This window comes from Saccopteryx leptura, chromosome 1 (genome assembly GCF_036850995.1).
Source record: "Saccopteryx leptura isolate mSacLep1 chromosome 1, mSacLep1_pri_phased_curated, whole genome shotgun sequence".
Taxonomy (NCBI): domain Eukaryota; kingdom Metazoa; phylum Chordata; class Mammalia; order Chiroptera; family Emballonuridae; genus Saccopteryx; species Saccopteryx leptura.
In genome coordinates this window covers 372,699,731-372,726,492 of record NC_089503.1, presented here as the reverse complement: position 1 = coordinate 372,726,492, position 26,762 = coordinate 372,699,731, and the positions used below count along the sequence as shown (strand labels likewise).

The 26,762-nt window shown below is 44.1% G+C and overlaps 1 protein-coding gene across 3 annotated transcripts; it reads right to left on the bottom strand.

Moving 5' to 3' along the window:
* Positions 1-300: 300 nt before the first annotated feature.
* On the bottom strand, positions 301-26,762 carry GLYATL3 (glycine-N-acyltransferase like 3). Of its 3 annotated transcripts, none has more exons than XM_066359231.1 (6): positions 26,561-26,762; positions 18,242-18,347; positions 12,532-12,639; positions 11,179-11,305; positions 5,282-5,408; positions 301-989 (listed from the first exon to the last, which is right to left on the bottom strand). In XM_066359231.1, the coding sequence occupies exons 2-6, from the start codon at positions 18,317-18,319 to the stop codon at positions 563-565; spliced, it is 867 nt and encodes a 288-aa protein (XP_066215328.1). In that variant the 5' UTR covers positions 18,320-18,347; positions 26,561-26,762; the 3' UTR covers positions 301-562. The 3 variants fall into 3 exon arrangements, with proteins under 3 accessions (XP_066215328.1, XP_066215331.1, XP_066215332.1); XM_066359234.1 differs by lacking the exon at positions 26,561-26,762 and adding an exon at positions 18,773-18,797; XM_066359235.1 differs by lacking the exon at positions 26,561-26,762 and adding an exon at positions 13,025-13,087 and having other exon boundaries at positions 18,242-18,328.

Sequence of the window (26,762 nt, the reverse complement as noted above, 5' to 3'; positions counted from 1 at the left end):
GAAGCCCAAGCACTGAACATAAAGCAGTAAGCCCCTGTGTCAAATCATTTGTCCTCAAGCTGTCATTTCCGCTGCGATGCTGAGACCTGCTGGCTTCAGAACCTTTTTCCAGCAGTGGATGCTGACGGAGGACAACTCCTTCTCTTCCGACCACAGCGACCTCCGACTGTAGAGGCCTGGGACAGGGAGAGTTACGGCTTCTCGCGCTGATCTTGCATGTTTTCTCCAGGCCTTTTCAACAACCAAGATTCTTCTGACCCCAGTTTTTTAAAATTATTTTTATTTTTTAATTTTAGAGCAAGAGGGAAAACGAGAGAGAGAGCCAGCGAGAGAGAGAGAGAGCGAGCCTGACTTGTGCTACTTCTTTATGGATTCATTGGTGGATTCTTGTATGCGCCCTGACTAGAGATCGAACCCACAACCTTGGTGTATCGGGATGACGCTCTAACCAACTGAGCTACCCAGCCAAGGCCTGATCCCAGATTTAATTTTCTCTTCGCTGGCAGTTAAGGGGTATGTGTGTCTTCAGGGAAAGGAAGTCAATTCCCGGAGCGCCACTGGGCTACAGGTGAACCTGGTCAGAGAGAGCCACGGGGGTGAGAATGAGCCGGTGGAACCGACAAGGCAAGAACTCAGCATGGATGTTCTTCAGGAGGCTGATGGAGGCCGTGTTGTCATCAAGGACGTTGCCCTGAGTGGGGAACCCCCGGCTTTGCAACTTCCTGGCCAGTGTGAGGACCACCAGCCGGCTGTAACCCTTCCTGCGGTGCTCTGGCAGGGTGTAGTTATGGCACATGGTGGCAAACTGGTCTGTGATCGACCAAGAGACTGGGTGTCCCTTCTCATCGCGGACACACACGCTGGGGAAGCAGGAGATGAGGCTGGCGATGTACCGGAGACACTGCGCGTTGCCGCCCCGCGCCCACGTGCGGTTGAGTAGGTCGGCATCAGCCACGCTCAGGTAAGTGAGCCGCGGGGGAGAGCACCTTCTAGAAGAAACGACAGAAGGAATATGAACTCAGGATCCCATGACTGCCGACACTGACTTATCTTTTTAGACTGATTGAGAAACCACGCCAGGGATACGAAGACGTTTTCTATGACTGATTCCATTTCTCCCCATTTACAAACATCTCCCAGGATTTCATTTCTGACAGGAAAAAAAATACTCATTTCAAGTTTAAGTCTTTCCTTCCGATTTTATGCCCATTTCCTCTTGTCCTCAGTCTAGATTAAGGCAAGTAAAACAATTCACAGACTTCTTCTAAGTCCTGATTTTATGGACACCTGCCCTGAAGCCTTGTACAGACCAGGTTCTGGAACCCCTAACCTTCTCTTGGTTTAAAAAAGAAAAGATGTGTTTGGATAGAATGTCTATCTTTATGCATCCGTGCCCAGAAAATAAATACAAATTGCTTAGCATTTCAGGCATACGCAGATGCTAAAAAAAAAACCGCTAGTTCTTCCAGACCTTCTCCTAAAAGTTGTGGGAGAAGGTCTGACATCCATGGCGTTAAAATTAAAATAAAGATAAGAGTTGGTGCCATTTCTAAGAGCTGAGGTGGGTTGCTTGTTTGAAACCCTGGGGGGCTGGCTGTGCTTCAGAATTTACTCTAGTTCTTTTCAGTTATCCATGTGGGAAGACCACCCCGAGTGACTGGTAAGAGACCGGTAGTGTCATTCTAGCTGTGACCTTTATGAAGCACAGGTGCGTGTTTTCTTTTCATTAGTGGTTCTGTAGTGTTAGCTTCTGTTCCAGGCATCCTGTGGACCCGGTACTGGGACAATCACCGAACCATGAAGCAGGGGTAAAAAAAAAAAAACACAGGCAATAACTGGCATACTAGAATTTTTTTTTTCTTTTTTTCTGAAGCTGGAAACGGGGAGAGACAGTCCGACAGACTCCCGCATGCGCCTGACCGGGATCCACCCGGCACGCCCACCAGGGGCCACGCTCTGCCCACCAGGGGGCGATGCTCTGCCCCTCCGGGGCATCGCTCTGCCATGACCAGAGCCACTCTAGCGCCTGGGGCAGCGGCCAAGGAGCCATCCCCAGTGCCCGGGCCATCTTTGCTCCAATGGAGCCTTGGCTGCGGGATGGGGGGATGGGAAGAGAGAGACAGAGAGGAAGGAGGGGGCGGGGTGGAGAAGCAAATGGGCGTTTCTCCTGTGTGCCCTGGCCGGGAATCGAACCCGGGTCCCCCGCACGCCAGGCTGACGCTCTACCGCTGAGCCAACCGGCCAGGGCCTAGAATTTTTAATTTAATTTTTGAAAATGAACTATAAACATGGCAAAGAAGCCTCAGACAGACATTTCATTGCAAATAGAAACATTGCTAAAGCAAACCAAGTGTTTCAGTAGGTATACTAGAGGCTCTGACCTTGTATCTGAAGGGCAGCATATCCCAAAATAAAGCATGTACATATTTGGGTAACGACTTTGTTAAAGACAAATTGTCTAACTTCCTATGCAGAAGGGAGCAATTCAAGTCGAAAACTGATTTTAAATGGCCTGGCTGGGGATAGAGGACATTTTAAAATAACACCCCAGGGACATGGCTCCGAACACTGCGGAAAACTCTTAACGGGCAAACCTAGCTGCTCTAACAGAAAGCCATGTGAGAAATTTAAAAGATGGAACGGGAACCTATAAGTCAAAAGAAACCTAAAAGAGATATTAACCAGTTGCAATATATGAACTTTATGTAGATGTTTATTCAAAACAAATAAATTGCTAAAATATTATGATAATTTGGGAACTGTGACTACTAACTGGTTATTTTACTTTATGGAAATATTGTTTTGTTCAAGGAGAGAAAAAGACAGGGACAGACAGACAGGAAGGGAGAGAGATAAGAAGCATCAACTCGTAGTTGTGTCACTTTATTGTTCATTGATTGCTTCTCTACGTGCCTTGGGAGGACACTCAAGCCAAGCCAGTGACCCCTTGGTCAAACCAACAACTTCAGTATTTCAAACCTGGGTCCTCAGCATCCCAGGTCGACGCTTTCTCCACTGTGCCACTACCAGGTCGGGCTAAGGAATATTGTTAATATTTTAAGGGGTTGTGCAGAAAAGAGTTAACACAGCAGGCTTGAAGCCATTATCTTTACAACAGCCTGCTGTCCAGGTTACCCCTTGGCTGGTGTCTGGCAATTTGAATTTCTGGAGGGGTCCTGCCATTCCCGGAACGAAGATGAGTGGCTCACTATGCCTGTTTGTCCAACCGGCGTGGTTCCTGCTGAACACCTGCGCTCCTTCTGGGAGTCTAGGAAACCGGCATCTGCTCGGCAGAGGGGGCCTCCTAGAAAAGTCCTAGCTCAGGTTGTTACAACTCGTTGCTGGGGAGATGAACTGCGTCCTGTGCCTCCGTGGGGACAGGGCTCTGGGAAGCTTGTGCCTTGTTTCCTCTGGGCTTAGCCAGTGCACCCTTTTCCTTTTGCTGATTTTGATTTGTATCCTTTCACTGTAACAAAATCACAGCCATGACCCTATGCATTGAGTCCCGTGAGTCTTCCTAGCCACTCACTGAGCCTCTGGGTGGTCTCAGGGACCCCTGCCCACAGAACTGGTATTAGTACATTTTTAAGAATTCTTATCTTTTGGAGATCTACACTGCTCACAATAATTAGGGGATATTTTATCGCTTCATGTTCATTTTGAAATATCCCCTAAATTTTGTGAGCAGTATATATTAGAGTGTTTAAGAATAATGGGGTAATGTTTGGTAAATTTCCTTCAGAAGAATCCAGGGTATGGGAAGAGTGGATAGGGGTGTGACTGAAACAACCCATATGTTGATGGGAAGGTTCATTATATTATTCTCCCAAGCGTTTGTATGTGTTTGTAAATCTTTATAACTGAAAAATATAAAATAAAAATAAAGTCCATTTGCTTTATGTAGTTGAAAGTATTCATTTTTCTTTAGGTTTGGTTCAACATATTCCATAGATGTAAAGAAAACTAACCTTCACAGGTGGGTATTTTTCAAATACCATGTTTCATTTGCTTGTGAAAAATAGCTAAGAGGATATTATAGATTAATTTTCAAGAAGAAGAAACTGAGTGAAGCTCAGAAAGACTAAGCAGAGGGGAAGGAACTAGTTGTTAGGTTTGGGTCCAGGGCACCTTTCAATCCAGGGCCCCTGTAAACTCAAAATCCCCTCCCCCAACCTCCCACGGGAGGTGGGGGCAGGCAGCTTCTCAGTATGCATCTCCCTCACCTGACCTCCCCCCCCCTTAAGCAACCCCCCCCCCAACTTGGGATGGTTCTGGGAGAAGCCCTTGGGACAAGGCCTTTGGGAGGGGCCTGAGGGGTTGGGAAAGGGAGACAGTCTGTGACCAAGGCTACAAACCAGGAGATGCTACTCTGAGCATGTCCAGGTGCACCAACCCCATGCCAGCAAATGCCTGCAGTAGCCCCTGTATCAGACACCACTTCCCGCAGCTCTCCGCTGATGCCGCGAGGGTCTCAGCCCATCTGTTTTGCAGACGCACAAATAAACTTCTTATAAAACTCATCAGGCCTGTGCGTCCCTCCTGTGGCTGACCTAACACTAGTAGGTGACAAAACAGGAACTCTATAGCAAGAAGAGAAGAATGCAGATAGGAGTCAGCAAATGTTTGGAAGGAGCGGATTCTGGAATCAGACCTGGTGGGATTTATTTCCTGGCTTTGCAATTTACTTGTGCATGTTACTTTGTTCAAAAAGGGAATGATACTAGTACTGCTTTACAGGGTTGGAGAAAGGATTCAAGTGGTCATATATTTAAAACGTTTTAGTGCCTGGTCTGTAACAACCCCACGTGAGTCAGTTACACACCCTTCTCCCTGAAATGACAGTCTTGGGCTCAGACAAGAGGTTACTTAGAATTGTTTGGGGAGGGAGGATACCAAAGACTGATTTTTCTGTGTACACTGTGAAAATGCAGGACTCCTGAGTTCATTTATTACTATGGACAAGCCACTGATTTGATTTTGCAGGAAATTATGAGCAGACAAGCACAGCAGAAAGGAAAAGAGAAAACACACATGCGCATGTGTACACACACACACACACACACACAACACAAACACACACTCAAATTCACACACACACACAAACACACATACTCACATACATTCACACACACACACACACACACACACACTCAAATTCAGATGTAATAGCCCAGACAAGGTACCTACATATCCCTTAATGGTACTAAGTACCCCAGGTACCGCTCTGTGTGCTCCTATAGCAGTAAGTCCTATCCCAAAGGCAGGAACTTGATTTACATACAGGAAGCTGGTGTCTGGCGGAGTTGAAACAGGAGCTAAACGAGTCGCCTTGAAGGAACTTAGCTTTACATCTAGCTGCTTTGAGTTGGCAACAGCTTTGGAAACATCATATAAATTACTCTGCAGCCCTGGGTATGGAGAGACATAAGAATGGGGTCATTTTATTTGAAAAGGCAAAGAAGGACATTTGTTGTAGTGTTTTTGAACTTCCTATCTTTAATACCACCAGCTTGCCACCGTGCATTATCCTTTTTGTGTGTGTGTGTGTGTGTGTGTGTGTGTGTGTGTGTGTGTGTGGCAGAGATGGAGAGAGTCAGAGAGAGGGACAGGCAGGAAGGGAGAGAGATAAGAAACATCAATTCTTCATTGCGGTTCCATAGTTTTTCATTGATTGCTTTCTCATATGCGCCTTGACTGTGGGGCTACAGCAGACTGAGTGACCCCTTGCTCGAGCCAGCGACCTTGGGCTCAAGCTGGTGAGCCTTGCTCAAACCAGATGAGCCCGCGCTCAAGCTGATGACCTTGGGATCTCGAACCTGGGTCCTCCACATCCCAGTCTGGCACTCTATCCACTGCGCCACTGCCTGGTCAAGCCTGTGTATTATCCTAACTGCTGTGTGTTTACATACGGATTATTAGAACTACTCCCTAGCTGATTCTGAAATTTTGAGGGGATTTTCAATCATGATCCTGTTGAGACTATCCTAGGAACTGGGAATTTTTTGTGGGAATTTAGATTTTTCTGACTTCTCAGACGTGGCTAGGTAAGAGACATTTTATAGCTCTAAAGTTGGTGAGCTACCGTGCAGCTGGAAGTGTGTAAAAGCTTAGATTTATTTGGCATGGAATTCTGTCTTTAAAAAACTCTGTTTCAACCTCTTGCTTAACGCTCTTTACAGAACTATCGAGGTATAAATTTAGTGTTGGTGAGATTCATCCCGAGTGTAACTCAGCCAGATCCCACTCATTTATCAGAGCTAGACTGTATTATCTATACATCTTTGTTCCGTGCTTGTATATAAAGCCCTGTCCTGCACTTGCTGCCCAGTGGGACGTAGGAACAGCGTGGCTCTGTTCTGACAGCTTGCAGCATTGCCGCTTAGCTTCTGAGGGCTCAGGACTGACCTGCTCTGCTTCTCCAGGTCCCCGTCTGGGTCCTGATGGATGGAGGCCTCTGGAAATGGACTTTCCTGCTTCCTTCCTTAGCTACTGGCTGTTTCTTCCTCTCGGTAAGTTACCCCCACGTGTAGAATATGTGCGTGTGAAGCCATGTTGCACTCAGTCTGATAGCTGAGCCTAGGCTCTACCCTCAGGGAGTTACGTTTAAGAAAATATAAATAGGTCTTTAAGTAAATGCTATTAAAATGATAGAGTTGGCCCTGGCCGGTGGGCTCAGCGGTGGAGCATCGGCCTGGCGTGTGGGGGACCCGGGTTCGATTCCCGGCCAGGGCACATAGGAGAAGCGCCCATTTGCTTCTCCACCCCCTCCTCCTTCCTCCCTGTCTCTCTCTTCCCCTCCCGCAGCCAAGGCTCCATTGGAGCAAAGATGGCCCGGGTGCTGGGAATGGCTCCTTGGCCTCTGCCCCAGGCGCTAGAGTGGCTCTGGTCGCAGCAGAGCGATGCCCCGGAGGGGCAGAGCATCGCCCCCTGGTGGGCAGATCGTCACCCCTGGTGGGCGTGCCGGGATCCCGGTTGGGCGCATGCGGGAGTCTGTCTGACTGTCTCTCCCCGTTTCCAGCTTCAGAAAAATGCAAAACAAAAACAAAAACAAAAACAAAAACAAAAACAAACAAAAAAAAGACGAGAAAAAAAAAATGAAAAAAAAATGATAGAGTTTGTGGCTGGCATCCCATATTATAATACTGAATTAGATCTAAGTAATGTCTATGGGGAAAAAATAGGCAGTGCATACCAAAGGTATGGGTGATAGTTCAAACAGAATTTCTCTCTCTCAGTTAGACTGAACCAATTCTTCCTAAAAGTCAGTTTAACATTTCTTTAAAAAACTTTTTTTTAAAACTTTTCTTTTTCCTTGTTTTAAGAGAGAGAGAGAGAGAGAAGAGAAGAGAAGAGAGAGAGAAAGCATCAACTTGTCATTTCACTTAGTTGTTTCGTTTAGTCATGCAATCATTGATTGCTTTTCATACGTGCCCCGACTGGGGATCGAACCCGTGACCTCTGGCGTGCTGGGTCAACACTTTATCCACTGAGCCATCTAGCCAGGGCCTAAAAAATCTTTTAAATTATAAGATGTAACAGATATAGAAAACTGCATAAAACAAATGCATATCTTAATCAATGATTATATATTTTAACTATATACTACTAAAGCCTCAAAATAGAAAGTTATTAGCCACCTTTTATTTAGACACTTTCCCAATCACAATTCCTTCTCTCTCCTTTAAAAATAACCACTATCATAATTTTTATAATAACCACTTACTTGTTTTCTTTAAAATGTTATTATGTAAGTGTGCATCATTAAGCTCTATAGTTTGATTTTATCCATTTTTTGTCTTGTAAATCTATTGATCTACAGGGTTTCTTTTAATTCCCACCTCCCCTTTAAAAAATCCTTTCAATTTATTTGTTAAAGAATCTAGTTGTTTGCTGGGTAGCATTTCCATAGTATGCATTTTGCCGATTATCTCTCCACCGTGTTGTTGACCATGTTCTTCTGTTCATTGCGTATGTTACCACTTTTAACAAATGATTTTCTTTCTCACAGAAGAAAGGAACTTCCACTTACTGTTATGCCTTTGTCCACCCTACCTCCTTAGAACAGGAAGAATTGCTAATTGGATAAGCCAGATTCAGGACATTTATTGTACCACAGTTATGGGGCAGGCTCCTGAAACTTTCAGGTTAGTGCTCATGTAGACAAGCTCTCTCTAGTTCGTTTAACAGACAGTGAGCAAAAACACCTGGCCTGCCTGGGTAGTGAGGGGAGGGGAGACAGAGAGACAGACTCCTACATGTGCCCCAACTGGGGTCCACCCAGCAAGTCCCCTACTGGGCAGTGCTCTGCCCATCTGGGCCATTGCTTGGCAACTGAACTATTTTTAGTGCCTGGGGTAAAGGCTCCAAGGAGCCATCCTCAGCACCTGGGGCTGATGCTCTCCAATTGAGGCATAGCTGTAGAAGGAAAAGAGAGAATATAAGAGAGAAGGGGGAGGCAGAGGGATAGAAAAGCAGATGATCGCTTCTCCTGTGTGCCCTGACTGGGAATCAAACCTGGGACATCCACATGCTGGGCTAACACTCTACCACTGAACCAACAATCTAGGGCTTGTATACCTTTTCATTTCTTGCCCTCACATGACAAACACAACAGTTTGGCTCCTCTGAGTAGGTTAATAGATTAACCCTGATTTAAATATTGTTTATGAATGGCTCTTAGATTAAAAATGGCAAAGAGATTTCTGTTCAGGATGTGCTGTTGTTCTGAACACCCAGCACTGAAGTAGCTCCACTAAACTAATGCTTGATCTATGCAGGTAGCCCGACTAGTAGCTCTGACTAGAGCCCGCACTGTGGCAAAGATTGAACTCATATCGCAGTAGATAGGCTTTTGGATAGGATTTGGGAATGTTGTAAAAACAGCACCATTCTAGGTGCTCTGATTTTTTTTTTTAATTTTTTAATTTTATTTATTCATTTTTAGAGAGGAGAGAGAGACAGAGAGAGAGAAGGGGGGAGGAGCTGGAAGCATCAACTCCCATATGTACTTTGACCAGGCAAGCCCAGGGTTTCAAACCGGCAACCTCAGCATTTCCAGGTCGATGCTTTATCCACTGCGCCACCACAGGTCAGGCTGATTAAGAATAATAAAGATACTGATGACCTCTTATAATATCCCTAGTCAATATTCAATATCCAAAGCAGATTATAGTTATTACCACAGAGGCCTATTGCCGAGAGGCGATGTCAGAAAACACAGGGAATACCGGCACTGACTTCTGTGCTCAGTGAGGGGCGCCTTTACCACTGCAGCTCTGTTAGGTGCTACTAATTCACATCTGTCACCACCAGGCCTTCAGGAAGGGTGAATGAGTCCACTTCAATGACTATACCTGGCTCATGGCTATCAGCTTAGCCTTTTGAAAAAAGAATATTGACATTTACGGGGATGTTTTGTCCGTAATGATGGACTCAGGTGACTTGAAGACAGTAGACATGCCGCACCAATATCCATCCAGTTACTGCCACGGTTTTGCACATCAAGGAAGAGGTGTACTCATCTCCACGTTAGAGTGATACTGGTGAGAAGACTTTCCTGAGCTGGCCGAGCAAGTGGTAGCGCCATGTCTCACTGCTCACCAGATAAAAGGGGTAATTCTGTGATGGGCAGGGACAGTTTAGAGCGTCCTCTGTAAGGTCTTTCTGAGCATTTGCAAGTGGGTTTTATGCAACACCCCAAGGCTTTAGGTTATGAATATGCATTGGTCATTGTCTGTAGATGGACACAAGGTTGTCCTTGTGAGAGGGCTTCAGTTGTCAGTGGCTGAAAAAAATCACCCAACTTTATATTTCTAACATGGGAATTCCTGCCTTCGTGTCAGATGGTCAAGGAAGGTGTCTACCTGGAATGGTATGAACGTGCTAGGAAGATGCTCTATCCACTGAGCAACCCGGCCAGGGCCCAGAAACTCTCAATCTGCCCCTAACTTGGCCTAAAGTTCTTCCACTAGCATTGATGGCCATACAGCTATCTCCTTGGAGTTCACGTATATTCTTTTTTCTTGTATTTTTCTGAAGCTGGAAATGGGGAGAGACAGTCAGACAGACTCCCGCATGCGCCCGGATCCACCCGGCACACCCACCAGGGGGCAACGCTCTGCCCACCAGGGGGCAATGCTCTACCCATCCAGGGCGTCACTCTGTTGCGACCAGAGCCACTCTAGCGCCTGGGGCAGAGGCCAAGGAGCCATCCCCAGCGCCCGGGCCATCTCTGCTCCAATGGAGCCTCGGCTGCGGGAGGGGAAGAGAGAGACAGAGAGGAAGGAGAGGGGGAGGGGTGGAGAAGCAGATGGGCACTTCTCCTGTGTGCCCTGGCTGGGAATCGAACCCAGGACTTCTGCACGCCAGGCCGACGCTCTACCACTGAGCCAACTGGATTCTTTCTTTATAAAATCATTTCAGGATATACTATGCAAATCAGCTGATTATTTCTTCCTAGAATTATTTGCTTTAGAGAAAAGAAAAGCTTACATCTTGGCTTATACTTATACTTAAACTAGAATTATTTTAGAAGACTGTAATAGCAAAGGGTTAAAAGTAGTAAGGAAAAATAGACCAATATTCATTATTATCCATATTATAGTAACATTAAAGAAAAAAATCACTTAGCCTGACCAGGCAGTGGCACAGTGGTAGAGCGTCGGACTGAGATGTGGAGGACCCAGGTTCGAGACCCTGAGGTTGCCAGCTTGAGCGTGGGCTCATCTGGTTTGAGCAAAAAGCTCACCAGCTTGAACCCAAGGTCGCTGGCTCGAGCAGGGGGTTACTCGGTCTGCTGAAGGCCCACAGTCAAGGCACAGATGAGAAAGCAATCAATGAACAACTAAGGTGTCACAATGCACAACGAAAAACTAATGATTGATGCTTCTTATCTCTCTCCATTTCTGTCTGTCTGTCCCTATCTATCCCTCTCTCTGTCTCTGTAAAAAAAAATCACTTAAAAGTAGTCCCATTTAAATGGCCTCTACCTACCCTCAAAGCCAAGCCTCATCAGGAGTAATATTCTGTAATACATAAATTGTAAATATATAAAATGTATGGATATATATTTGTGCAACCATGTATATATATCATATATGTGAAATATATGTCATAGCTATCTGATATAAATGACAAAAAGGATTTAATGACAACCTAGTGTCTTGCACTTGACCTCACCTTGTATTTGAAAAACTTGGTCCCAGTTGATAACGTCAGATTCTTCCAACAGCCGTTGGTAAGTTCCGACATCCTTGTAGAACACAGCATAGGCGTTCGTATAATGGTCCAGGTTATCTATCTCAGCCTAGGTCAGAAGACACAGTCATACACACATAAACGTATTTTCTAGAGCAGTGGTTTTCAACCTTTTTACATTTGGGGACCAGTGAACATTGGAGAATTGTTTCAGGGATCACTAAGGTAGAAATCACCCTGAGCATCAGTGAATTTGACTAAGGTCACTGCGTCTATAATTTTCACACAACAGCAGGGTGGTTAACTCTTCGCTAACCAGCACAAAATTTCTGGCAACTGGCATCGGCCCACAAACCAGAAGTTGAAAAACGGTGCTCTATGTAACCGAAATCCTAGACATCTTAGCCGGTACCATTAGCTGCGCAGGTCTAGACAATTTCCATTTGCAAAACTGGTCACCTATGAACAATGGCCAGGAGGGAATGTGGCCGATGCACTGCTGTGAGGGAGAGTGCAGAGGTTTTGGAGCCTTGACCTGTTTATTTCATTTAGTGTTAGGGAGGAGTTAAGACATTTATTTCATAGGTTTCTAGGGGTTTGTTTATTTATAAAAATGTAAAGGGTGTAACTCAGTGGACCCACTTAGAAGAATTAAATAGAACCCTCGGAACTTTCCTAATGGGGTCAGGCAGCACATCTTCCGTTAACTGAGCCTCTCTCTCTGGTCTCAGAGGCAGAGCAGGCAGATCCTGTCTTTTTCAATGTTCTTCCATATTTGTCGTCATGACCAAGGTCATCCATCCTAAGGAATCATCAACCCAGTTGAAAAACTGGTATGTTCGAGAATGTATGCTTTATGCTTCTAGAGGTCATCAAACACTACAGATGAAGTTTATTGAATGCATTTAGACTAGAGGTTTTCCGTATGATTCTCTAAAGACAAACTAGAAGCTGATCATGAAATATGCAGCTTTGTAAGCTAAAGTATATGGCTATGATGGTTATAATATCCCCTTTATCTAATCCTTTCTTTCTAAATAGTTGATGCCAACTTTCTCTCTCTCTCTCTCTCTCTCTCTTTTTTTTCCTTTCAAAACTGCACCTCGGCCCTGGCTGGGTAGCTCAGTTGGCAGAAACATCCTCCTGACACATTGAGGTTGCAGGTTCGATGCCCAGTCAGGGCACATACTAGAATCAACCAATGACGGCATGAATGAGTGGAACAACAAATTGATGCTTTCCTATCTCTCTCTCTCTCTTCCTCCCTCTCTCTAAAAATCAATAATAATAATAATAATAATAATAATAATAATAATAATAATGAAAAAACTGTACCTCTTTCTGCCGCCGAGTGATAACAGCTTTGAAGTCTGGCCACGAATCCAGTACCACTTCCTTTTGAAAGGGGTTCCCACGATTGATGTTCATCACTGCGCCATAAACCTGAGCAGAGAACCCGGAGAGACCAGCCAGGGGCATCGCCTGCTGTCTCAGCTGCGTATCACATGCCTTACCTCTTGTTCTACCGTAGAATTATGGCCACCAGAGGGGAAATTATAAATATATACACCACACACGCATACAAACTTCTCTCTTGTTATTCCACCAGTGTACATGAAAACAGATTTAAAAAAAGAAAGTCTATGAAAGCCTAAGAAAAGTCTGCTTACACTCAGTTTTGTACAGTACAGCTGTGAGAGTACACTGAATCAATAGATGGGTACAAGGCACATAGGTCAGCAATAAATACTGAGTGAATCGGAATCTCTTGTATGGATTTATGGCTCAAGCATCTTTCAGAAGTTCCACAGACAATTTCGATGCTCACCTGCTTTTGAAGTTGATTATACTGTCCACAAATAACCTGTGAATTTCAGCTACTCCTTCAACCCTGAATTAGAATGAAACATCACTTGATGGTGAATTACCCCCCCTCCCCCGCCCAAATAAGCCCCAAACACCTGCATTTCAGTTATGATAATACCAACCAAGGCTCTATAAGTATTCTCGGAGGGTTGTAAGTATGTCTCATTCATTATTACGGTATATCTGTAGAGCCTGACATAGCCGATCAAATGCTTTTTGACTAAACAATACTAAAGTACTTTAGAATTCTCTGTGGCCTTTCAAATATTTTCTCTATTAAGAATTAAAGATGTCTGTCTTACAAAACAACTTTCATATTTTATCGGTGTGCTTCTAATTTTTTTTTTTTACAGAGACAGAGAGAGAGTCAGAGAGAGGGATAGATAGATAGGGACAGACAGACAGGAACGGAGAGAGATGAGAAGCATCAATCATCAGTTTTTCGTTTCGACACCTTAGTTGTTCATTGATTGCTTTCTCATATGTGCCTTGACCGTGGGCCTTCAGCAGACTGATTAACTCCTTGCTTGAGCCAGCGACCTTGGGTCCAAGCTGGTGAGCTTTTCCTCAAACCAGATGAGACCACGCTCAAGCTGGCAACCTTGGGGTCTCAAACCTGGGTCTTCCTCATCCCAGTCCGACGCTCTATCCACTGCACCACTGCCTAGGCAGGCTATCGGTGTGCTTCTAGAGTAGAGAAAGCTGTGCTGGTAATGAGGAGAGCTAAGCCCTAGGCGAATGTTCACAGCAGCATTTTTTTGTAATAGATAAAAACAGGAAACAATCTAAATGTCTAACCAAAGTGGAAGAAATAAGTCAACTGTGGCATATTTATACTCTGGATTATAAAATAGCAACACAATGTTGAGCAAAAGAAGTTAGATACAAAGAGATACTTCTGTGATACAATGTATATTATATTCAAAATCATACAAAACTGAATCATGGCTTTAGAAGTCAGGCTAGTGTTTTCTTTGAGGGAGCAGGGCAAGGTAGTGTTTGGAAAGGAACGCTGGTTGGGGAGGAGCAGCCTCTGAAGTAACGTTCTTTCTTGGAGGGAAGGTGATCACTTTGTGAAAATTCACTGAGCTGCATGAGTATGTCATGTACACTTTCTAGTATATGCTATACTTCAATGAAAAGAATTAAATAAAAGAGGCATTAGTACCTACATTTTACCTCCTTCATTACTCAATTCAAATCACTCACCTCAATGCCTACAACCTTTTCCAACTATCTTTTTATCCAATCTGAGACCTTCCATAGAATGTATTTTTCCGAGTTTAGTCTGGCTGATACTAATATCTGACATGGATCACACTTAGAGAAAACCCAAGAACTAACGTAAACTGGAAGGTTAGTGGCTTGTTCTGCTAATCATTGTTTGACCTGACTTGTTCTGTTAATCATTATATGCTGGTGCTGCTGACCTTCCACATACGACAGAGTAGTACGCTTATCAAAATGGTTTCATCCGAGGAAGCCAAACATCCTTATTCAGGAAGGGAGCTTACATGTGATTGGAAGGTTCAGAAGGGTAAAAGAAAAAACTCTTTCCAATATTCAGATTCTGAAAGAAAAGAACCCCCCCCCCCCAGCATACCTTTTTGTCAATGATTTGCAACTAACCAACTGAGAGATTTCACATTGAAAACAAGCAAAGCCTTCTAAAAGTCATTTATTCAAAGGGGGAGAATAGAGAGGAGGTAGGAAGTGGCTAGGTGACAGTAAAGGTGCTGGACGAATGGGCGGAGAAAAGGAATTTTGAGAGAGAGTTAATTTTTTTAATGCATTTTTTTGGATTGATTTTCAGAGAGAGAGAGAGAGAGAGAGAGAGAGAAATGAGAAGCATCAATTCATAGTTGCAGCACTTGAGTTGTTCTTGGATTGCTTCTCATACAAGCCTTGACTGGGGCACTAAGCTGAGCCAGTGACCTTAGGCTCAAGCCAGTGACCTTGGGCCAAGCCAGCAACCTTGGGATCGTGTTGGTGATCCTGCATGCAAGCTGACGATCTCAGGGTTTCAAACTGCGGACCTCAGCATTCCGGGCCGACACTCTAACCACTGTGCACCACTGGTCAGATGAGATATTTAATTACTTTAACACTAATCTGAGATTATAAAATGCATAGAAGAAGAGTGAGTGACAAAACTATCTTTATCTATTTCATTCTCTAAATGGCAAAGGGAAATTTTGAAAGTATTGTTAAAGAACCAAAGGCAGGCATGCCATAACAGTGCACTAGTTGAAGCAGGATAAGGAGATCCAGGGATGAAGAGACTCAGTGTAAGGAAAAGGAGAGACTGAGGGTGTCATGCTAAGCAGCTGTTAAAGAGAAGATCAGCCTGACCAGGCGGTGGCACAGTGGATAGAGCGTCGGACTGGGATGCAGAAGACCCAGGTTCGAGACCCTGAGGTCGCCAGCTTGAGCGCGGGCTCATCTGGCTTGAGCCAAAAAATAAAAATAAAATAAAAAAGCTCACCAGCTTGGACCTAAGGTCGCTGGCTCGAGTAAGGGGTCACTCGGTCTAATGTAGCCCCACGGTCAAGGCACATATGAGAAAGCAATCAATGAACAACTAAGGTGTCGCAACGAAAAACTGATGATTGATGCTTCTCATCTCTCTCCATTCCTGTCTGTCTATCCCTCTCATTGACTCTCTCTCCATCCCTGTAAAAAGATAAATAAATAAATAAAATACAATGTCAAAAAAAAAAAAAAAAAGAGAGAAGATCATGCAAGGAAGGCATTGATTTATGCCGACATGCTTCATTCCTTTCATTCTTATTTCAAATGGGGTTATGAGGGACAAATATTTCAAAGTACACTCAATTTGGAGTCTAAAAACCTAGAGCTATATTGGAGCTCTAGCACTTAGAGATGGAAAAGTGATGTAATATCATCTCTAAAATGATAAATATTTGCCTATTCAGAAGTATTAATATTACAGAGGTACCTAATGTTAGTTTCTATGAAGCTCAAATGAGATGATATGAAAGCTATTTTTAAAAATGATGTATGCTAGCCTGACTGGTGGTTCTGCAGTGGGTAGAGCATTGACCTGGGACCCAGAGGACCCAGATTCAAAACCCTGAGGTCGTCGGATTGAGTGCAGGCTTGCCAACTTGAGTGTGGATCATCACTATGAACCAATGGTTGCTGGCTTGAGCAAGGGGTCAGTGGTTTGGCCTGAGCCCCCCGGTTAAGGCACATATGAGAAGCAATCAATGAACAACTAGAATAATGCAACTACAAGTTGATGCTTCTTGTGTCTCTCCCTTCCTGTTTTTTTTTCTCTCTCTCTCTTTTTCTCTCTCTCAAATCAATGGAAAAATTAAAAGATTTGAACACATAAGCAATTACTAAGTAATTGATGAAGTGTCCAGTGACCAATCAACAACAGTTTATTGACTGGTTATTATGGGCAAAGCTGCAGGTCAGGCACTATATGAGGAGAAAAAAAGGAAAAAAAATCAACATGTACACCTAGGTACCGGGTAGCTGGGCTGCTGTGGGAAAAGCAATAGACATGAAATCGAAGGAACTAAGATTTGATTCTGCTTTGGTTGCTGTGTTACCTTCCTGGAGCGTCAGTTTATTCATGTATAAAATGGGTTAATAAACATCTTATGAAGTTGTTGGAAGGATAAAAACCGTATGCTAAAGTACTATGCAAATACAATAATTATAATTTTTTTTTTTTTTTGTATTTTTCTGAAGCTGGAAATGGGGAGAGACAGTCAGACAGACTCCCGCATGCACCCGACCGGGATCCACCCGGCACGCCCACCAGGGGGCGATGCTCTGCCCACCAGGGGGCGATGCTCTGCCCCTCCGGGCCGTGGCTCTGTTGCGACCAGAGCCACTCCAGAACCTGGGGCAGAGGCCAAGGAGCCATCCCCAGAGCCCGGGCCATCTTTGCTCCAGTGGAGCCTCGGCTGCGGGAGGGGAAGAGAGAGACAGAGAGGAAAGAGAGGGGGAGGGGTGGAGAAGCAGATGGGCGCTTCTCCTGTGTGTCCTGGCCAGGAATTGAACCCGGGACTTCTGCACGCCAGGCTGACGCTCTACCACTGAGCCAACCGGCCAGGGCCCAATAATTATAATTTAAGGGTCCATCATCTTGTTTTGATGGTTATAACACCTTTCATGACCTTGTGAAGGTCACTGAAACCTTTTTAGTTTCTCTGGTAAAAGAGTTAGCCAAACGTTGTCAAAGAAATGTAGCCAGTCATGTCATTCCATTTTATTCAGCTCAGGGCCGGCATTCAAAATGGGAAAATTTAGTCAGACTGTCTGGTTGGTACTTTTTTAGCTGCATGCTCCCCAGTTATCAATCTGATTTTCCCTACCACACATAGTTGAAGTACCATCACAGGATGAGATGAACAGAGTTAACCAGCCCAGTACAGTGCACTAGGACTTCCTTTAGATTATTTTTGTTCAAACCGTGGTGTAAATAAGAATCATCCAAGGTGTTTGTCGAGAATACAGTCCCTGGTCTCTAGCTTTAGAAACTCGATTCATTGTATCTCTTCTAGGTTATTAGCATGCCGCTCACACCATTGTGGTCCCAGAACTCAGCCCCCAAAGACCATCTTGGTGCAGGCAACATGTTTCTCTCTGAGAGCTGGAAGATTTCTAATCTTACATTTAGCTGTAATCTTTGATTGTCATCCACAGTAACTGAGTTATCAGCATGCCCTCATGGACTCTTAGAAGTCTTCAACACGTAGGTTTGCTAACCAACACAAAGGTTTGCTGAAAAAAAAACTTCAAAAATAAAGGTTTTGAAATAAACAGAAAAAAAATTTTTTTTATAACAACCCTTAAAATTTCAGTTCCACTGTGTACGTAGGTTGCGTTCTTAGCAGGAATGCCACCCGGTCCGTACATTTCTGCCATTTAAAAACATGTATAACTGGAGTTTATCTTAGAAATAATCTAGTCCAGCATTACTTAAACGTTCCTAGGAGTCATCTAGAGTGAGTGTAGTTGTCTGGGCTGTATCCACAGTCTAGTGACTCAGTCTCCAGCAACTGGGGTCCGGGAAGCTATGTGTTGAACACATGCTTCCAGAGTCGATCACCAGAACACACTGGGAAACGGCCACCAGTCTGACGTGATTCTCACAGGTCACTGCCAGAAGGAAATACAGTAAGACTCTTAATGTCAGTACCTTGAGGGACTCAGGAAAGTGGCTCTTCAGCATTGTTTCCAGGGTCAGTAATTTCTTAGTGCAGTTGAGCACCAACATCTTCTCCGGGAGCTCTAGCACTTCACACCTAATTGAAAACGAAGTTATACTTTTAACTTTTGCCTGTTAATATTTGAATCCACCCAGTAACATCCTTGATGTCCTATGTTCCCTGGCTGTCACTCTGAATGTCACTGCTCCCTCGGAGGCACTGGGATGGGTAAATCAGGGAAAACCTGGAAATGGAAAGTGTAATGACTCAATCTTGGGAAGATGAGCATCCCCACCGGGTGAAGTCTTCCCTTTACACACGTTCATTGTACTCTGAACCCCTCCTTCAGGGTTACAGTAGCAGCTGTAGATGTACATTTATTTGTGCTTTCCTTTATTTCCTTTTAAATTAATTAGTTATTCTTCTTATTATTATTGTTATTGAGAGAGGCAGGGAGAGAGACGGACAGGATCATCGAGCTGTCCCTGTATGTGCCCTGACCAGGGAATTGAACTGCCAACCTTCATACTCCGGAATCGACGTTCCAACCAACCGAGATATCCGTCCCGGGTTTAACTTTCATTGCTTTTTCAGAGAGACAGAGAGAGGAAGGGAGAGAGACAGAGAGAGGAAGGGAGAGAGACCGGAGGGGGGAAGGGAGAGAGACAGAGAGAGGAAGGGAGAGAGGCAGAGAGAGGAAGGGAGAGAGACCGGAGGGGGAGGGAGAGAGACAGAGAGAGGAAGGGAGAGAGACAGAGAGAGGAAGGGAGAGAGACCGGAGGGGGGAAGGGAGAGAGACAGAGAGAGGAAGGGAGAGAGACCGGAGGGGGAGGGAGAGAGACAGAGAGAGGAAGGGAGAGAGACCGGAGGGGGAGGGAGAGAGACAGAGAGAGGAAGGGAGAGAGACAGAGAGAGGAAGGGAGAGAGACCGGAGGGGGAGGGAGAGAGACAGAGAGAGGAAGGGAGAGAGACAGAGAGAGGAAGGGAGAGAGACCGGAGGGGGAGGGAGAGAGACAGAGAGAGGAAGGGAGAGAGACCGGAGGGGGAGGGAGAGAGACAGAGAGAGGAAGGGAGAGAGACAGAGAGAGGAAGGGAGAGAGACAGAGAGAGGAAGGGAGAGAGACCGGAGGGGGAGGGAGAGAGACAGAGAGAGGAAGGGAGAGAGACCGGAGGGGAAGGGAAGCACCCAGTTGTTGTTCTTTCTGCTCAGCCACGCATTCTTTTGGCTGCTTCCCCTGTGTGTCCTGACCAGGGGTGGAGCCTCCAACCTTGTCGTTTCGGGAAGACACGCTTAGCCAACTGAGCTAACTGGCCAGGAACTAGTTAATTTATTGGGATGACACGGTTAGCCAAACCATACAGGCTTCAAGCGTATAACTAAAATAACACCATCTACGCCCCGCATCACGCTCCCTCCACTCAAGCAGTCTCTTTCTGTCCTCAGTTTCCTCCTCCCCCGACCTCCACTCCCCCTTCCCCTCTGGCAGAAGCTGCCCTGCTGTCTGTATCTGTGGGTTATGTGTTTATGTTTGTAGACTGTGGGATGCCTGAGGGAAGGGCCCAGTCTGCTCTGTGCTGCTCTGTCTTTTCCAGGGCCTACCACAGGGGCTGACACACAGTAAGGGACTGTAGAGCCAGTAGGCACGGCCACCATCACAGCCGCCTGGCCCATGCAGGTTCTCATTAGATTCGGACAGACGGTAATGAAACAATGGAGCCAAGAACTGGTGGGCCATTAGCTTTAATTCGATCTTGCACCTGGCGGGCAAGTAAAAACACACACTGGACTCCAAAACCCACTCATTCAGTGCTCACAAAGCTACTGATTTAAATGAGTTTCCTAGAATCAAAGGTTTCTAGCTCACCAGCCTTATTCACCTCTGTTCCCCATCTCCTTCTCTCTACACAAACTCTGCACAAACTGGCTTCTCCCTCAGCACTCCGCCACCTTGGCTGCCTTTCCTCTCCTCCATGTGGCCTCTCTCTGCTCTCCTCTCTGCTCTCTCCTCTAATGCTAATCTCAGGAACCGAGAGAGAGCAAGCTCCCATCTGCCCCACTTTATAGTGCAGAAATCAAAACCTTTAATCTAATATACAAACAAGGAAGTCTCTGATACAAAGTCACTTATCTGAGGCATACTGGGATTCCTCATGAGAGTGCACCACCCTACATCAAAAAGGGTGGGAAAGGCTTAGTTTTAAGGCTATAAGGATCCTGCCTGCTTACAGCCTGTCCCCCAACACACATTAATATAATCACACCCATCCCAAGCAAGAAAGGCACCTAATGTTATCACCTGGGTGACAGGCTTCCACATGGGCAGCACCATCTTTAACAAAGTGAGCACAATATATTCTGTCTGCCCAACAGGGACATTCTAGATCAGGGGTCCCCAAACTTTTTACACAGGGGGCCAGTTCACTGTCCCTCAGACCGTTGGAGGGCCGGACTATAAAAAAAACTATGAACAAATTCCTATGCACACTGCACATATCTTATTTTAAAGTAAAAAAACAAAACGGGAACAAATACAATATTTAAAATAAAGAACAAGTAAATTTAAATCAACAAACTGACCAATATTTCAACGGGAACTATGCTCCTCTCACTGACCACCAATGAAAGAGGTGCCCTTCCAGAAGTGCGGCGGGGGCCGGATAAATGGCCTCAGGGGGCCGCATGTGGCCCGCGGGCCGTAGTTTGGGGACCCCTGTTCTAGATGGTTGTCAAAAGCCTGCTGGGATGCTCAGAGTGAGAATCTTCACAATGTGGGACAAAGATGAAAGACTTGAGTGGCTCAGCTATTGGGTGGTTCTGAGGAACAACTTGAAACAGCTTGATAACATTATACTGAGCGAAATAAGTAAATCAGAAAAAACTAAGAGCTATATGATTCCATACATAAGTGGGACATAAAAATGAGACTCAGAGACATGGACAAGAGTGTGGGGATTACAGGGTGGGGGGGGGGAAGAGAGGGAGGGGGTTGGGGGAGGGGGGGGGACACGAAGAAAATCAGTTAGAAGATGACAGAAGACAATTGGACTTTGGGTGATGGGAATGCAGCATAATCAAATGTCAAAATAACCTAGAGATGTTTTCTCTGAACATATGTACCCTGATTTACCAATGTCACCCCATTAAAATTAATCAAAACAAAGAAACAGCTACCGTATTTCCCCATGTATAAGACGCACCCCCCATTTCAAAAAAAAAATCGGGGTCTTAAAACTGGGTGCATCTTGCCTGACCTATGGTGGCGCAGTGGATAAAGTGTCGACCTGGAAATGCTGAGGTCACCAGTTCAAAACCCTGGGCTTGCCTGGTCAAGGCACATATGGGAGTTGATGCTTCCAGCTCCTCCCCCCTTCTCTCTCTCTGTCTCTCTCTCCTCTCTCTCCCTCTCTCTCTCCCTCTCTCTCCCCTCTCTAAAAAAAAAAAAAAATGAATAAATAAAAAAAAAAATTAAAAAAAACCCAAAACTGGGTGCGTCTTACACAGTGGTTGTAGATTTTTTACTTGCATTTTCTGCTTTTTGACAGTGATGAGGAGTTGTATAAATTTTATGATGAATAAAACTTGAATTCAATAACTTTATGTAATACATCTTTATGTAATATATTGTTTTTCAAATTCAGGCCCCCAAATTAAGGTGTGTCTTATATAAGGGGAAATACGGTAGATTGGAGATGAAGAATCGTATGTGAGCAAAGGTGGAGGGTCATTGTAGTAACAGACAAAATTTAGGAACTACAGCAACAAAAGCCTGCTTATAATGTATGCAACTTCATCTATTTTGACACAGTTATATTTTCTAGATTTGGGAGCTCCATCTCCCCTGATCTTTTCCCCAAGAAAACTCTTTCCCCAACATTCCAATCAGGTCTTGACTAAATTAAAGAAAAGTCATTTTTTTCTATATTCAGTGTAACAGAGCTTTCCCACCTAATCTTTGCGGTTAGGCAGCTAGACACGAGAACCCCGTGCTCTTAGCATAGGTTACGACCCATTTTACAGACAGAGAAAGTTAGTTAATTTTCCAGTGTGGCATCTCCGTACGGCTATAAGATTTCAGAGTGTCTGATTGTGACTTACTTAAGATCCACTGTAAAGCTCTTAGCATAGGTTTTATGTGGGTCTGAACGTTAAGAGGCAACAGAAGACTTTCTGATGACTGAGCCGTGTGAGCTCCAGTTCAATGAATAAGACATGCTGTTGTCAAGTACCAGTACCTCAGTTCCGTGGGTTTATGTAGAGACACCCAGTCCAGATGAATTTTGAAGAGTTTTATTAAAGGAGGAGATTTATTAAATATGCCGCTGCATATAGCTTACACGGGGCAGCAGACCCAAATCGTGTGCCCCCAAAATATTTCAGGCTGCTTATATACCCTTGATCACACACGGGCGGGGGAGAGCATGACATATGGCACAAGCTGACAACATTTGTTTAGAGCAGGGGTCTCAAACTCAACTCAGCATGTGGGCCCCAGAGCAAGATCATAGCCGTTCGGTGGGCCGCACTAGGTCTACAAAAGGCAACTGTTACGCAACACTTTTCTCACTGCAGTTGAAAACAACAAAAAAAATCAGTACAACAAGCACAATCGTACATGCAGTTTACTCAGTGTCACAAAACGACCAGAAACTGTAGTTCGCATCACAACTGCTGTTAACTAAGCTAATATCTAGCTAGGATGCTAGAGAAATGAAAAATACAAGTAGGCCCCTAGGCTTACTTAATTTTATCCAAAATATTCTGAACTTCGTGGATTAGTCTGCGGGCCGCACAAAATTGTTCGGTGGGCCGCATGGGCCGTGAGTTTGAGACCCCTGGTTTAGAGGATACACAAAAACATTAAGACTTTCAAGGTAACACAATCAAAGATGTTTACAAATCTTTTAGGGTTCCTTTGTCTAGAGGTATTTTACCCTCAAGATTCTAGGAAGGGGAAGGAACTACAATCAATGTAAGGTGGTATGCAAATTCTGTCTCCCATTGAAAGAGAAGTTTCTCAGTTAACCTTTATTTTAGATTTAAAACTAAATGACCCATTGTTCTTGCAAGCCAGAAACTTCTACATTCTTCTCCCTCCCCTCCCCACAGGAAGGACGAGACAGGAAAGCCTAACCTTTCTTCCTAGAATATCAATACTAATTTTTCAGCTTTTTGGTACCTTACAACAATGCGAGGTGTGTCCAGTCTCTCCAGGAGTCGGAGGAGAACTAAGGGACAAGGCAGCATCAGGAACTCAGGCTTCTGGACCCTAGTACTCGCAGCCTGGGCCATATTAGAAACTTTGCAAAGACCAAGTTTCCAGAGCTCAGGTTGAACAGAGAAAGGAGAAGTGTAGCCATTCCCGCTTTACCCTGGTCTCCGCTCATTTCGTTCAGTCATGTGACCTCTAAACAAAACTAACTTCTTAGTAAAGCCTCATGTAAAATACATTCATTTACTCTAATGCAATATCTTTTGGGAGAGAGTGAAATAAAGTTATTTCAAAGGGAAGTTGATCACGTTTCTGTTACTAGTTTTGATGTCTAGAGATCTTTTTATGTCCTAATACACAGCACAGCAGCTAATGGGAAGAGCAGCTAATGGGAAGAGGAGGAATTCTAAGTACTTGTTGACGATTTGCTTATTTATTTCCTGGTTTGTTCCCAAAGGATCTAAAACCACTTACAGACATAGGTAAAATAGAGCAAGAAAAATTAAGTTTAAATTCTAATCCAGGCAAGAGGGGAAACAGAGGTACCAGAGTAACATGGAGTCCAGAGTGAGGTAGGCAGGCAAAGCATGGCGAGAAGAGCCCAACGCACAGAGACGAGCCTCTTCATCTGTGGATTCCACGTTTGTAAGTTCACTGCCTGCGATGGCGTGTGTATGCCCCCAAAGCAATCCTGACAGTGCTTTTGTAGCCATTTGTGAACATGTGCAGAGCAGTGAAAAATCTGAGACTCCCGATAATTCACATTTTCAGCTAAAGTTGAAGAAGGTGACTTTTTGTGCCAGCTCTCATACAATAAAAAAGTCCTTTATGTGGTCTATTTGGTGCCAAGGTGTGTTTTTTTTCAATTTTTTTGCTTTTTGTTGGTAGGTAATTTCTGTTTAAAATGGTCCCCAAGCATAGCGCTTAAGTACTGGTTAGTATTCCTAAGTGTGAAAAGACTATAATGTGTCTTATGGAGAAAATACATGTATTAAATAAGCCTCCTCTATTAGGCATGAGTAATAATGCTCTTGACTGTGAGTTCAATGATAATAAGTCAGCAATATATATTAAACCATGTGCCTTTATTTTTATTATTTATTTATTTTGCGAGAGAGGGGCGGAGAGAGATGGAGAGAGAGACAGACACACAGACAGGAAGGGAGGGAGAGAGATGAGAAGCATCAGCTTGTAATTGTGTCACTTTAGTTGTTCATTGATTGCTTCTCATACATGCCTTGACTGGTGGGTTCAAGCCGAGCCAGTGACCCCCTTGCTCAAGCCAGTGACCATGGGATTGTGTTGATGATACTATGCTCAAGCTGGTGACCCCATGCTCAAGCTGGATGAGCCTACGCTCAAGCCAGCAATCTGGGGGTTTCCAATCTGGGACCTCAGTATCCCAGGTTGATTCTCTATCCGCTGTGCCACTACCAGTCAGGATAACTCATGTGTCTTTAAAAATAAAGATACATCAAACAAGGTTATATATTGATCTGCCGATAAAAATGTAGTGACCAGAGGTTTGTAGGAACCTAACCCTGCCTATATTTACCCAAGAAGCAAATGTTCAAAATTGCAAAGACAGTGTTGTTCCCTGTGACTTTATTGAACATAAGGACCATGAACAATGAGAATCAACTACTTGCAGAGGGTGAGAGCCCATGTTTTATTCTAAGCTTTCCGGCAACTAACACAGAAATAAACATGATGAGTTACATGTTCAGTCTCCCATAAAATGATCCCTAACATCTCTAACACAGCATTTGCTTAACTTTTCACTTGTACCATCGCTAAATGAAGTCCAGTTCTCTAAGTATTCAAAACCTCCTTCCTCTGGCTTTAATATACCTTTCTAGACTAATCAGCTATTTCAATTCAAAAATGACCCAGGGACATGACCCCATAGTCGCTGGCTTGAGCCCAGAGGTCACTGGCTGGAAGCGCAAGATCTCTGGCTTAAGCTCAAAGTCACTGGCTTAAGCAAGGGATCTCTTGCTCTGCTGGAGCCTCCGGTCAAGGCACATATGAGAAAGCAATCAATGAGCAACTAAGGTGATGCAACGAAGAATTGATGCTTCTCATTTCTCTCCCTTCTTGTCTGTCTGTCCCTATCTGTCTCTCTGTCTCTGTCACACACACACACTCAGGGAAACAAACATTGATGATATTAAAATCAGAGACATTTCTCTCAGGGGTTCACACAGAGAGAAGACACTATAATTAATGAACAACATTGGAGGATACTGTTCAGTAAACAGTGATGAATTTTATAAAGATCTTCTTTTATTGAAAAGATAATTTTTAAAGGCCACAAAGGAAATACAAAAGTTCTTTTAGGTGCAGAAAATGGTTTTTTACACATTATTGAATTTTATTTGAAAGTCATAATGACAATTCCGAGAGCTACCAGATCAGAATATCCTCACCACTTACTTATAAATTCCCTGTAATGAATGTGTTCTAGAATGGAAAGGTTAATCCTTTAGCCAACTGTTCTCAACAGACTCACTAACTGAAGTTTTTGTGAAGGAAAATTAACCCTGCTCACATCACTTTTAGAAACTGAAGTTTCTTTGGGGTAGGGTCCATCAACATGCAGTAAGCTCCTAAAATATTTTATTTATATTAACGAGACAATAAAAGCTTGATACTCTCTTGGGAGACTTTTAATTCTGATGAATAAATAAAACAGAAGGTTTCTGCTTTTATGGTGTAATAACGCCATTTGCAGTACAATGGTGAATATCTGTTAATGAGGAGAGAAAGTTTCTTTTAAAGCACCGCAATCCAACGCTAGTAATTATATTTTTAGATGATAGATTTTCTGCTCAGAAAGTTTCCTGTCTTCCTGTTTCTTTAGTTGTGCCAATATCATAATGCAAAAATGTTTCTATTTTTCAATGCTTATTTCCCCCCATAATATTTAAGAGAACCCCCCAAACACCAAAATACAAAAACATCTTTACCTCTGAACCTAATGAAATTTATTCTTCCTATACAATGTTGAATTTTATTTCTTCTCTTTCTGTTTTCCCACTTGGTCTTGCATTATAATCGCTGATTTGAAATTTATTATTTTAATGAATTAATGCTTACCTGCTGTTGAGAGTTTAGCCTGAAACTGAGGCCTTTCACTGTGTAGTGTGGCTCTTTCTCCCAAAGTGGTGAGTTTATTCCTTAAGCCTGCTTCCCTGATTAGTTCTTAGTAGAAAGAGGAAGGAGGGAGGGAGAGAGAGAGAGGGAGGGAGAGAGAGAGAGAGGGAGAGAGAGAGGGAGAGAGGGAAGCACTCACACCTGT

Bases quoted from the DNA above. Each gene is read 5' to 3' on its own strand.
- GLYATL3 (XM_066359231.1), bottom strand. From the start codon at position 18,319: ATGTTGGTGCTCAACTGCACTAAGAAATTACTGACCCTGGAAACAATG. The intron at 5,409-11,178 runs GTGAGGTCAAGT...CTCCATACCCAG, and splicing joins CCAAGTTTTTCAAATACAAG to GGCTGCAGAGTAATTTATAT. The intron at 990-5,281 runs GTATGTAAATCA...CGTTTCTTCTAG, and splicing joins CCGCCAGACACCAGCTTCCT to AAGGTGCTCTCCCCCGCGGC.